This window comes from Cavia porcellus, unplaced genomic scaffold (assembly GCF_034190915.1).
Source record: "Cavia porcellus strain 051 isolate PalLab524CR breed Dunkin Hartley unplaced genomic scaffold, mCavPor4.1 scaffold_27, whole genome shotgun sequence".
Taxonomy (NCBI): domain Eukaryota; kingdom Metazoa; phylum Chordata; class Mammalia; order Rodentia; family Caviidae; genus Cavia; species Cavia porcellus.
In genome coordinates, this window is record NW_026947510.1 from 20,169,852 (window position 1) to 20,183,097 (window position 13,246).

The 13,246-nt window shown below is 44.5% G+C and overlaps 1 protein-coding gene across 15 annotated transcripts in view; it reads right to left on the reverse strand.

The window, feature by feature from the left end:
- The window catches only part of Atg7 (autophagy related 7), a 298,368-nt gene that overhangs the window by 182,679 nt on the left and 102,443 nt on the right, over nt 1-13,246 (reverse strand). For all 15 annotated transcript variants that reach the window (XM_063237998.1, XM_023561923.2, XM_003462738.5 and 12 more), the window contains exons 8-9: nt 4,466-4,554; nt 2,945-3,066 (exon numbers count right to left, since the gene is read on the reverse strand). In XM_063237998.1, coding sequence (XP_063094068.1) covers nt 2,945-3,066; nt 4,466-4,554 — 211 coding nt within the window. The remainder of the gene's footprint in view (nt 1-2,944; nt 3,067-4,465; nt 4,555-13,246) is intronic.

Here is a 13,246-nt window from a genome sequence, read left to right on the forward strand (position 1 = left end):
CCAAACAGAAACAAAAAAGCAGAACCCTGGCAAATGCTTCATACTTACACCTGTGCTCTCTACCTAATCCCCAGTGCTGCCTACATACATCTGGAGACTCACACTGCAGTGAGGGGGATGAAAACTCTGAAGCCTGAAGAAAGAAACTGCTTTGCCTCCCTCAGCCCTGTGTTTCCCAGCCTATTGGGCATTCTGACTCTGTCTCCACCACCCCTCGAGCACCAGCTCAAGTTCTGGAACAGCCAGGGAATGATGTTTGATTCTATCATTGCAAAATTCTCCTACAGATAAGACTAATCATAGGACAAAACCAAAATCAAACCCCTCTGTATTCAAGAAGCTACACTGATTTCTAAGATAATTAGACGTATCTGAAGCTTATTGACAATGAAAATGACTATATATGAAATAACCCTGGTTTACCATATCTCCCTACACATCATCTGTACCCACAACACATGCCCCAAACTAATGAGATGATGGCTTCAGGGGAAAGGAGGTGTTGTTCTCTTCTATCCAGAAGTGAGGAATAGCACTCCAAGGACAGGCATCAGGAGGGGACCCCATGACCCTCAGCAGTGCTGCTGTGCCCTCTGCCAGTGGCCAGGCCTAGATGTGTCTCACTTTACAGTGTGTGCCAGATGCATCACTGGAGCAAGGGGAGGCACAGGACATTTAAAGTCCTGCTTTCTGTCTCTGGAGTGCTGGGATGGCACCCAGGGCCTGGTGCACACTAGGAAAGAGCTACATCTCAGCTCTCCAAGAGAACGCCACTTAGACCACCACCACTGCCATTGTGGACGCCTTGTAAATGCCGCCGTGTGTCAGCAGCAGTGGACCACGCTGGCTGGTTTCACCACTGTGCAAACATCACAGCCTATCCTTATGGAGACTGAGTGGCTATGGCAGTGTTAAGGCTATTAGATTGCCAGCACACATGTGGTATATCACTGACAACTGTTTTGCGCATGGAACAACACTTGAAAGCGCTCCTATATGCAGTCCTGGAGCCCAGGGGATAGAATCTCTGCAAAGTTCTGTTTATTGTAAGGTTGTATTTACAGCTAAGAGGAAAATAAAAACTGCCATTCCTAAACAATAAATACAGAGTATAAGCTAGACTGCCCACAGCCTTTGCATTTTGAGGCAGGGTCTTGCTAAATTGCCCAGGCTAGCTTCAAACTTGCAGTCCTCCCACCTCCCAGCAGCTGGAATTATAGGCAGGTACCCAGTGCCTGGCTGATACTTTTAGGTAACTCTCACATCATTTCCCTAAACCATCTTTAAGTTGTGGTTTTAAATAAACATGCACCTATATTAATATTAAACAAAAGCTATTTTAAAATGGGCTAGAAGATGCTAAATCAAATGCAAACTCTAAAGTGACAGATTGCTTAAGTATCTGAACTAAAGAAAAATAGCACACAGCTTCCCGTGACTGAGCACACTGTCACTCTTTCCCTGGTGTCTGCTGAAGACATCTGTGCCAGTCGCAGAATCACTGAGCCAAGCCGAAGCCTCTCATTTCTGCACTCTAGAAAAGACATTTGAGAAGAGATGGAGTGTGTCTACCCTCCCCCACCACCCACCCCCACAAACTGAAGAAAGCAATGTAAAGAGGTCATGAGAAGCAAATCTAATAGCCCACGTGACGGCTCTGCAAGGCCCGAGTTCCATCACTACGTGGGGTTATTTTGGAAAGAGATACAAATAGTGTGGTATACACAGTGAGACGGGAAATTCACATAACACTGATTAAGCACCTATAATATGCTAGACATTGTGCTCAGCTTTTTCCTCGGCACACATATTCCTCATATGAACTAATCAGGCAGGTATGGTGGTATATAACTGTATTTCCAGCTCTTTGGGAGGCTGAGGCAGGAGGATATCAAATTTGAGGCCAGTCCAGGAAACTTTGCTAGAGCTTACCTCAAAATTAAAAGGAGGGAGGTGCTGGGGAATGTGATTTAATGCAAAGGCCCTGGGTTCAACCTCTGGTACCATTAAAAAAAGAAATACTCTATGAGGTAACGATGTGCGTTAAGTCCTTCTTTTCTTTCCTTCTTTATTTGTTTTCCGGTGTTCTTAAGACTGAATCTGTATGTGATTCAGGCTGGCTTTGTATTCACTGTGTAGCCCAAGTTGGCCTCAAACTCAGTGATCTTCCTGCCTTAGCCTCTCAAGTACTGGGATTACAGGCATGTGACACCACGCCCAGTTTACACCCTTATTTTCCTCAAATGACTATGTGTTCAATCTTTGACATATATAAAAAATGTAAATATGTGCCCTTGTACATATAATACATATCTACAATCTCTAGTCTAACTTTCCTGATCTGTCACACAGGGATCAAACAGGGACCAGAAACATGGCAGGAAAAGTGGCACTTTTGGTGACTGATTTACTATATGGCAAACAAGATCACACACAGCTCTAAGTGCATAACAAACATATAAGTGCATTAATACTTCAGCCTTCCTTTAAGAAAGGACAGAAGTAAAGATTTTGTGTGAAACAAAAATGAAGTCTGAGGGGAAAAAAATCCTCAAAACTGCTGAGTATGATGACACCCATCTGCAATTCGAGCATCCAGGAGAGGCTGAGGCAGGAGGATCACAGAAGACTTCAAAATTAGTTGGGGCTACAAAATGAGTTCAAGGCCAGGCTAGAGTACATAGGGAGACCCTGTCTCAAAAAGACAAAACAAAAACAAAACACCCTCAAGACTAAAAAAGCTGCCTGAAGACTTCCTAGCACCAATCCCTGCCTTTATGGATGGTGGGGCACAACTCTGTTGTGAGGAGGGGTGTGCCTGGGCAGCAAGACAGAAGTGCTGCTCGACTTCCTACACTGCCATGATGAAGGGTGGAGGGAAGTCACCCCAACTCGACTTCTGCTGGCTGAGAGTTCCATGTGTCCTCTGAGACCAGTGCATTACCTGGGCTGAAGGCCACTTCTGGGAGCCTCACTTCAAAGATAATGCTGTGCGTGATGTCTCTGGCCCCCTGCATGGTGCGGTCACGAAAGCAAAGGACTTCGACAGACTGGAAGCTGCTGCTCCTGTCATGAAGCAGGTTGTGCAGATTTTATTGTATGTTTGTAAGGAGAAAAAGAAAGAGACTAGTAAGAGCTTCACAAAATAACTGCGGAGAATTCAGTGCATTCCAGTTCCTCCTCATGCACACAATTTCTGGAGATTCTGAATAGATCCACACAAGCGTCCCTCTGTTCGGGGCTGTTTGGCTGTCACTTCCTTCTAGGTGAATTTTATATGGCACTCACATTGAAGAGAAACAATAGTGATAAATGAAGCTTTCAGGCACAGGAAAAAGTGTCCCTAGGACCTTACAAAAGCACCTGTGAGACCTGAGCTCTTGTGGCCCCTTCCTCTTTCAGGGACAGCCTGTGAATTATTTCCCTTTCTGTGCCTGAGTAAACACTTTCCCCAAAGCCAAGAGGGCCTAAGGAAGAGCACATAAATGCTAAGTATAAAGGACCTGGTCACAGGCCTGTCCCAGACACTACATACCCCTCTCAAAGGAACTATGTTTCCACCTCTAAGTTTCCCATGGCCTCAGCCACTTTGTGGTTATGTAAATGGAACCAGGCGATAGTATTCTTTCAGGTCAATCTTACTTCACTCAGCCTGTTTTTAATGCATCCACGCTGCTGCATGTGCCAATGCTTCCTATACACTGGTGGCAGGGCAGCACCCCGCCATAAGGAACTGTTTATTCTCCACCCCACTGCTGATGGACAGAATTTTTTTCTTAGCATGTATTAATTAAGAATAATGCTGCCATAAACGTCCTAGAAGGGTTTTGCTTGCATGTACACCTGCATCTCTGTGTGTAATAAACTGGGTGCAACTGCTGAGCCGCAAATATTTTTAACTTTGGTAGACGCTGTCAAACATCTCTGCAGCAGTGTGTCAGGGTCCCAATGATCCATGTCTGCAGCTACTCTTGGCAGGATCACTTGGGTTAAGTCACTCTGGCGGGCAAGCAGTAGTGTCTCATTATGATTTTAACGCTGTCTCCTTGATGACTGATGGTGTTCACATCTCTTTAGGTATCCCTCTATTTTAATTCATTTAGGGTTAGGAAAAAACCAAGGGTGGCAGCAACAGATCCCTCCCTGAGAGCAACACAGATGTCTGCAGAGAGGGCTGGCAGATTTTAGTTTCTGAACTGTTGGCTGCCTGACCTCTCAAAGTCTATAATATCCTTGCTCCCTAGCAGACCTGACTAAGAACCTGCCATGGAGGGAAACTGGGTTATGGCTGATTTATTGATTTACTTTTAGTTCCACATCAGTAATGAAACAAAAAACACATTTGGGAAAACAGAGGGACATATAAAGACAGACCAGACACAGTTAAAAACACACAGGCATAGACAAGCAAACAGACACAGATAAACACACACACACACACACACACACACACACACGTAAATACCATCTGTAAGCTGCTAGGACCAAAAAATTCCTCAAAGGCCATCCAGGGTACTGGGCTAGGTTACAGGGGTCATAGACACCAACTGTTATCTGTGAATAGAGAAGGCTTTCTGAGTGAATCAAGCAGTAGGTCAGGGTCACAGTACAGACATTGCTCTCGCTTCCTGCCCACTGCTTTATTCTGTCCTGCAAAGCATGATGAATTAGACATCATGGTTACCTGGTAGAGCTTTGCTAAAAGGAAGAGAGGAGAACTCAAGCATCTCATGCTAGACAACAGAACTTTCTGACAGCAGGCATTGGCCACTGTGCCTGGCATTGGCTCTGGCAGAGAACAGGTCCACTCAGGAGAAGGATAGAGGGTGAGGGAGGGTCCTCCGTCAGGTCATACACAGAAGAAATCCTCTTGTAAAGAGACAGAGGCTGTGAAAATCACTCACTCAGCAATGATGAGAAAGTTAAAGAGGATCACTGCCACTATGAGTCTATGATGAGGTCAAATCAAAAGATGGGCACCCTGATACAATTGACATACTCACTCCCCTCACTCCCCCGGCTTCCCTCTGAAAAGCCCTACCCGACTTGAGTACCACCTCTTCAACAAGGATGTATCTTGGTGGCAGGAGTCACTCTGTCCTCCCAACTTCCACAGATCTTTGTACACAGTACACATGATGCTGTGGGGGATTTTTGTCTCTTTTTTCTCAAAAGACCACAAACACATCAGATCTTGATTTCTAAATATCACTCTACAATAAGAGGAATCAGGGCACCGCGTACCTATGGCTAATTCTAGAGCTGGGCACAGAAAACACAAGACAAGCCTGGAACATCTAGTACCAGAAAATAAAGAAGTGTTCAAAAACAAAGGACAAGGGCACACCATGGACAGAGGAGCCAGCTGAAGAATGTTCCCTAGCCAAGGCTGTAGCAATCAGAGCAGTGAAATAAATAGCACAGTACTGGGTTAGAACCCACAGCACTAAATAAACATCCACACTGATATAGGAGGATCAATAAACAAGTGAAAATAAAGAAACAAATCATATTCAAAGACTTGCAAACCAGCCTGAAGACACTGCCCACTTCAGGAGAGTAATTTACTCTTCCTTCTAGAGGCAGGCTGGATTTGGGGACTTACTTTACAGTGGGGAAACATGGCCAACTCTGCATGCACCTGTACATAACCAAGAATACCCTGACAGCAAGTGATGACAAGTGTACTCTCCCCCAGTGTATTAAGTCCAAAAACTCATATCCATAATCTGATCACAGGAAAACACAAATTTAGGGATGATCTACAAGAATAACCACCAATCCTCCTCAGAACTATCAAAGTCATCAGAAACAAAACAGTATGAGAAACTGACAGAACAGAGGAGACAAAGGATGTGACAAGAAACTGCAGTATGGCATCCTGGAATGGCTCCTGGACAGGAAAGAGATGTTACTGGGAAAACAGTAGTCAAGTAAGGCATTATGAGCAATGCACTGATGCTGGCTTCTTAGTTCTGACAAATGTACTAGGGTAATGGAAGGTGACAACATTAAAGAGCCATCCTCTGTGATCAGTTCACAGGCATACAGAAGGTACTTTAGTGAGTACTTGCTGAGTGATAAAAACAGCGGTGGGTGGGTGGATGGATGGATGGATGGATGGATGGGAGGGATGAAGGAGAGGAGCATGGAGAGAACACTGGTCCAAAGCCACCAAGTTTCCTTCATAGGCATAGAGCAGGCATGAAAATGCAACTGAAATACTTTTATTTTCTGTAGATCTAGTTGGTTTTATAGGATGGAATCAGCCCATTCTCTTCCATATAGTTCCTACAATGCTTGGGATAGTGTGTCACAAAGTAGGAGCTTAAGAAATATTTAGGACCGGGGGAAAAAAAGATAAAGAATATCAATAACCCCATCATATTAATAGAGGTTAATAACACCACTATTAACATCTTACGTATAACCACTCATAATTTTATTTGTTGAATAAACATATTTTGTTACAATTCTTAAACAAAAATGGGATCATACTACAAATATTGCTTTTTATCTCTCATGTTGTAAACTTTTTGTTTACAACAAACAAAACATTTTGTTTCCTTTTGGAGGTCAATTCAGTCTTTATCTGTGTTTAATAAAGCTCAGAAAATGAGTTTTACTATTGCATTATCTATGGCTATCTCTTTAGGAAATACAGATACCTTCAGCTGAGATTTCTACAGGGAGACAAACATCATTAGCATCTGGGGATCTTTAAGAACAAGCTTACTCAGGATACACAGAATGCTACTCTCAATCTTTGTGAGCCAAACCCTGCAGGCTGCAACTGTTCTATCTGATCAGGAGAAAAGAGCAAGGGCCATTCCCAGCTAGTGAGGATAGAACAAGGCAAATTCGTCCTGGGGAGCCCTGCCGGTGTGCAGTGCTGCCAGAAACTCGGGCAATCTGGGTCTGTAGTGAGACCCAGAGCAGCTCTGACACAACTGGATTGGCTCTCGGGTCTGACTTGGGAAGTATTATAGAAGGCGGTCTTGTAAATAAAAGAGAAAAATGTCTGGGGCTATTTTCCTTACCTCAAAACCCTGGATTGCCTCTATGCCATCCCCTCCCCCCAGCTCCTTAAAACTGGGTCCACCCATAGCAGCACCTGCACCCTTAGGGGTCTGTTGGATGTGAGTCTCAAGCTCTTCTTCCCCTCCTGACCTTCAGGACAAGAAGTCTCAGGCCTCCTCCTCCACCTGCTGCATCAGTCTGCACTTTACCAAGAACCAGGCGACTACTCTGCCCTGCAACTTTCAGAAGCACCGCTCCATCCTCCACCATCTCTAATTGGAATGCTTCTGGGCAGCACCTGGGAGCCTTAAACCCACTGCTGTCTGCATCCACTCCAGAGATTCTGACGAATCAGATGGGGCTGGATCCCAGGGCCTGCATATCCTAGGCAAGCCTCTACCACTGAGTCGTGCCCCTGCCCCACTTGCCTTCCTTATTTTAAAAGATCCCCTGAGCACATGCCTGTAATTCCAGCACTTGGGAGGTTAAGGCAGAGGGAATCACTGGGTTACAAGGATTGAACTTGCATCTCTGTACCCCTGTGTGTTCGGTCCCCAGTTGATTGTGTTTTGTGAACATCCCCAGGAATCTTTGGGCACCCTCTCAGCTCAGTGCCAGCTCCCTGAGGTCTGAGGAGAAAAGGAGCACTTGCTTCAAGAGAGCTCATTGCACCCTCTGGTTTTCAGTATGATTATTTGACTGTGTTTTCTTGACCGAAGGGCATGATACATTATAAAATGCACTTTCGGGTCTGGGGATGTAGCTTGGCAGCATGGCACCTGCCTGGCAAGCACAAGGTCATGAGTTCAATTCCTAATACCAAAAATAAATGCACTTCAAAAGGGGACAGGAAATAAAAAGGAAACACTACAATATTAAATATGTTCAACAACCATAAGAAATTATTGATATTAGAAAAATGACAACAGGAAGAGAATAGTGTCCAAAAAAGGAGAAATGCTGAGGCCTTCCAATCTGCGTCTCTGGCTGTTCTAGTAGATTCCCTTTTCCATCCCTGACACCTAGCAAATCTGCTGAGTGGATGACAGAACTGGTCAGTTCCTCTGGCCTGATATGTGAACATCAGGGCAGGAACCCTGCAGGCAGTGAGAGGGGCAAGGTGGTGTCTGGGGATGCAGACCTGAGCTTCCACGCAAAACCATGGTGCAGCACCTGGCAAGTCACCTTGGCTTCCCTCTGAGCATTCTCAACATGGCAAGCATGCAACCCTGGGATCCTCGAGAGGAAGGGCGAGAGAATGGCCTGAAAGACACCTGTGACAGCAAGAAGACGGGAGCAAGCTCCCACTCCAGCACTTCCCTTGAATTAATGAGTCATCCTCCCCGAGCTCTCTCGGCCTGGCTGGGTGCTGCCACCTATCTACCAGGAGCATCTTTTTATTAGGTTCCCCTAATAAAATCTGAAAAGATAGTACCTACCAGACCACTTGCACTGTATAAAAACATCACTGATCTCAACTTCATTCCTTTAAATCATCAAAGTACTTAGGACTTTAGTTTTGTGTTTTGTTTCGTTTTGTGGTCTCGCTAAGCTGCCCAGGCTGATGTGGTACTCATGATCCTCCTACCTCAGTCTGCCAAGTGGCTAGAACTGCTACCTTTAACACTCTCTGCTCAGCAAGGACCAGGGAGAAGGCTGCTTCTCTGCTCTGGCAGTATTGGGATGGCCTGTGTTAAGGGAGTGGGCAGTATGGTGCAAAGGACACTGGCCCAGCTCAGCATGTTTGCGTTCTCACTCTGCAGCTAACTGCAAACCTGGGGACGGGACTGCCTCACCTGCACAGTGATGGCCTTGAATCATTTCATCTCCAAGGGTTCCTTTTGGCCCCAGAATCAGAGGATCTTGGACAATAGTTAAAAGAAAAAACCTATGGGTCACAAGATAACAGAAACTGCCTAAAAGCTTAGCTCTGTTGGATATCTAAAGGCTACTCAGTGAGCTAGTTAGAAGGAGCCAGGCAATACCAGGCTAGAAAATGCCATTCTTACAGAGAGACAGAGTCTCACTTGTCACACGGGACTCTCCTGGAATGTCCTCAACTACTCACTGTCAAGTGAACCTTGGCACTTTACTTAACCTCTCCATGTCCCAATTTCCTTGTTGATCAGGTAATTCTCACCTGCACTTAGTACAGACTGCTAAGGCTTGACAAATGGTAACTATGGCAACAACACACAGACTTTGGTAGTACCTTCAGTGGTCTCTTTGTGCAGTTCTAGTTGCCATCAGACAGTTATCTATCTTCAGCTTCAGGGTTATTATTTTGCAGTAGGCAGGGAAAGGAGGGGGCCTTGCAAATACACTCTGGGCCTGGAGTTCTAGCAGCAGCAAATGCAGAGCTGAGGCCAAGCACTATCTACATTATTATGGAGATTTAGGTGTTGGATGCCACAAGAGGATGCCCAGCTTCAAAGAACAAGCATATTTCTCATACTTAGTACACTGTCAATAGGGCTAAGAAGGAGTAAGAAATCTTTTTGAACAGAAAAGGCCAGGAATAAGGTTTTTAGAACAACCTGACCCAAGATGAGCTACAGGCAGAAATGAGCTCAGGAAGGAATTTATCACTGAGCCACAGAGGCTGGTCAGCCTGAAAATGCTGCAAGGGAACAAATTCTCCTCCTAGGATAATGCCTACAGAGCACCGGCTGCAGGCAGTGCAGGACGAATGCCAGAGTGTGTCTGACAGATGCTGCACGCTGAACACCATCACTTTTCCTTGATGATTCAAGAGTGACTCCAAAACCTCTAAGTACCTTAGGAACTCAGGAAAATCAAATAGTTATGCCAATCAGGACAACACCAGGTAAATCAGAGTAAGTATTACTGAGTAACAAAAAAAAAAAAAAAAAAAAAAAAAAAAATTTTTTTTTTTGGAGATAGAATCTTGCTTTTTTTTTTTTTGGAGATAGAATGTATTCCAGGCTGGCCTTGAACCCACTATGTGATCTGGGGTGGCCTCGAACTCATGGAGATCTCCCACCTCAGCCTCTCAAGTACTGGAATTACATGTGTGCACCACCATAGCTGGCCATAAACAGATTTTTAAAAAATGAAACCAGTCAGGTGTGGTGGTGCACACCTGTAATCCCAGCATTAAGGAACCCGAGGCAGCAGGATTTCTTTGAGTTTGAGGCCAGCCTGGGTTACATAGTGAGTTCAAGGCATCCTGGACTGTATTGTGGAAACCTTTCTCAAACAACAGACAGACAGACACTGAATCAGAAATAAATACTGGCTAGGAATTCTGGATTCTAAAATTGGCTTTGGTGCAGATTAATTGTGTGAACTTGGGCATATCCCCTTTTTTTACAGTACTAATCAGCAGAAGGAAGTAAGACATAACTGGCGGAAACCCACACTGCTGTGAAGACTTAAAAACCAATCCATTCTACTTGGCAAACAGCACACAGCTTATTGGAACAGCACAGTCATGACCTGGATACAGCCCACCAAGAAATCTGCTGAAAAAGGAAAGAGCAAAGCTGTTGGCTGGGTGTCCTCAGCCAGAGGGTTTTCCACAGCTCTCCATGTAAGGAGCTTATCTGACTGGTGCTGTCATTCTTCAGCCAAACACTTGATATACAGGAAGTAAACCCAGGAGGTTACACATTTTAAAAGTACAAAGGGGAAAATTCCAGGTACTGAATGCCTTTCAAGGTTGCACTGTCTGTCAAGATGCAAGGGGCCACGAAGCCAAGGAAGAGCCAACTCGTGGCAGAGAAACAGCGGCTCCTTTGCCGCTGCTCTGCATGCAGATGTGACAGCTCCAGGGTGGCAGGCTCAGGTGCTGATAGCACAAAATAGTCCCCAGACATCCAATCTTCCAAGCTGCTCTGAGGAAAGGAGGAGAGGCAAGGCTTCCTGAAGATTGGCAGTGGGGTGGGCTGCGTGTAACATGGTCACTCTTAGCAGTAAGTGGAACCAACAGCTTTCCGAATATGTGACAATGTGAACACTTCATGCTGTAGGGACACTCAGCTGGCAGAAGGAAACTGGCAGAGCTTGGTGGCGAAGGTTGCTAGATATATTGGCATGCAGGTTGCAATAGCCAATTCTGTGTCTTTACATGGGCAGCTTGAAACTTGCCACATGAAAAGGGTGACACCATAGAAATAAGCATACACTACAAATTAAGGTGCCCCTTCCCCTGAAAATGAGAGTCCAGGGTCAGAATATTACAAATTTGAGGCTGGCTGAGGCAACCTATGAGACTCTGCCTCAATATAAAAAATAAGGGGTGGGGATATAGTCCAGTGGCAGGGCACAGTTCCCTGGCATACACAAAGCCCTGGGTTCAACCCCCAGTGCCAGTGAAACAACAAAAAACAACCACAAAATGTTCAGTTCTTTAACCTAGTAATTTTTTTTACCTAGAAATGGCTTCTATGAAAACAATGCAAAATACAGGAGGTGATTTTTTTTTTTTTATCAATACCAGGGATCAAGCTCACGACTGCACGCTTGCAAGGCAGGCACTTATGCCACTGAGCTAAATCCCCAGCCCTACAGGAGGTAATTTGGGGAAGGAAAGTAAGCTCCTAAGAGTAAAAGCATTAAAAAAAACCTGCAAGGTCAAGAACTAGGGCTGGGGTGTGGCTCAGAGCACTTGCCTATCATGTGTGAGGCCCTGGGTTCCATCCCCCAAAACCTTCATTAAATACACTATTATATATCCATGCAAAATGATGAGTGCAATATTATTATAATTGGCTGCATTAATACAGTGGTATCTTGGCTCATGAGCTTAATTCTTTCCACAAGTCTATCACAAACTGACTGGACAAGAACCAAATCAAATCCAATGGTTCGGTAAAAAGTTGAACTTGTGGAGAAATTTGATTTGATTCTCATACAGTATAATTTTAGTATTTTAAAAATGCATAGAAAAACATTATAAAGAAATACATAAAAAGTTCACTTAAAAGTCCTGAAACTTAATAGCTAAAGAACTTTATGAGATTTTAAAAATAGACAGATACAGGTAGAAATAAACTAATACATTGAACCAAGATAAGTGAGTTCATTTATGGGCCAGTACAATAGGTCTCTGACGTAGAAATGAGTTCCATTGTGGGAGAACTTTCATAAGATGGATTCATTCCTAAGTCTGACTAAGTGAGTCTCTATGGTCCACCTGTGTAAGTTCACAATTTAAATGTCCTTAGTAGTCACAAAATGGTCACTCATGGGTAATACTGAATCTTCCAAACTTCAAGGGACAAGCTGTTTGTGATCCAAATCACTTAGTGTGTCACAACTCGTATTATTCCAGAAGATAAAGAGAATTAAGAAAAGTACTACTGTATTTTGTGAAAGCTTGTGTGTGTACACACGTGCATGCAAAGACATAAATATGCATGCTGAGACATAATGTCAGACATAATGTCACAACCTGTCCTGTGAACTGTAAGTCATAAAGAAGTGTGGCATTAAGCAGTCATGTTACCAAACACAGATCATCCAGAAATGAGAGGAAAGTAGACATGGACACCCTGAGCTGACTAAAGACAGACTGAAGCACTAATGGACTGGAAAATCTTCCTCACAGCACTGGGCGCTGACCTGCCAATCCTGCCAATCCTGCCAATCCCAGGAGGGCTTCTCTAAAGGTGGACCACTCCTCATTTCTTCAAGATCTCTGAAAACCAAAAAAAGCAAGAAAGGCTACCTTTCTTTGGTCAAGAAAGTCAGCTTCATTGCTTGGGGCCTCAAATATTTATTTTTATGGAATAACTTAAGACTGAAGTAAATCCGAAGGAAAGTCTCCTTTGAAAAGTATCTGATTTATTCTAAGACACAGTGGGAACAATTATAATGTGTGAGCAAAACTTCACCTCCTAGCTCTCTGCAAGGCCAGGATGAGGGGACAGAGGCCTCGGGCAGGTCCCAGCCCAAGAAGCATTCTTCCCAGGCAGGCCAAATGCTGTCTTTCCCTTCATTTTCCTCCAGACGGGGGACCAAGAAAGGACCCCAGAATTGTCTCTGATGCCCATGGAGTTTTATGGCATTAGGTCTGGAGGTGGGGAAAGATGCAGATTTTCTGCAGTGAGCAACTGCTGCTTCCACAAATTCTCAAAGAAGTGCTATGGGGAACCACTCAGACTGCTTCTAAGCTCAGGGCACCTGAGGATGTGACCTGGCTGTCTAGCATGAGCACACAGTGGGATAAAGTTATGTAACCATGACTTAGCAGTGGACCACT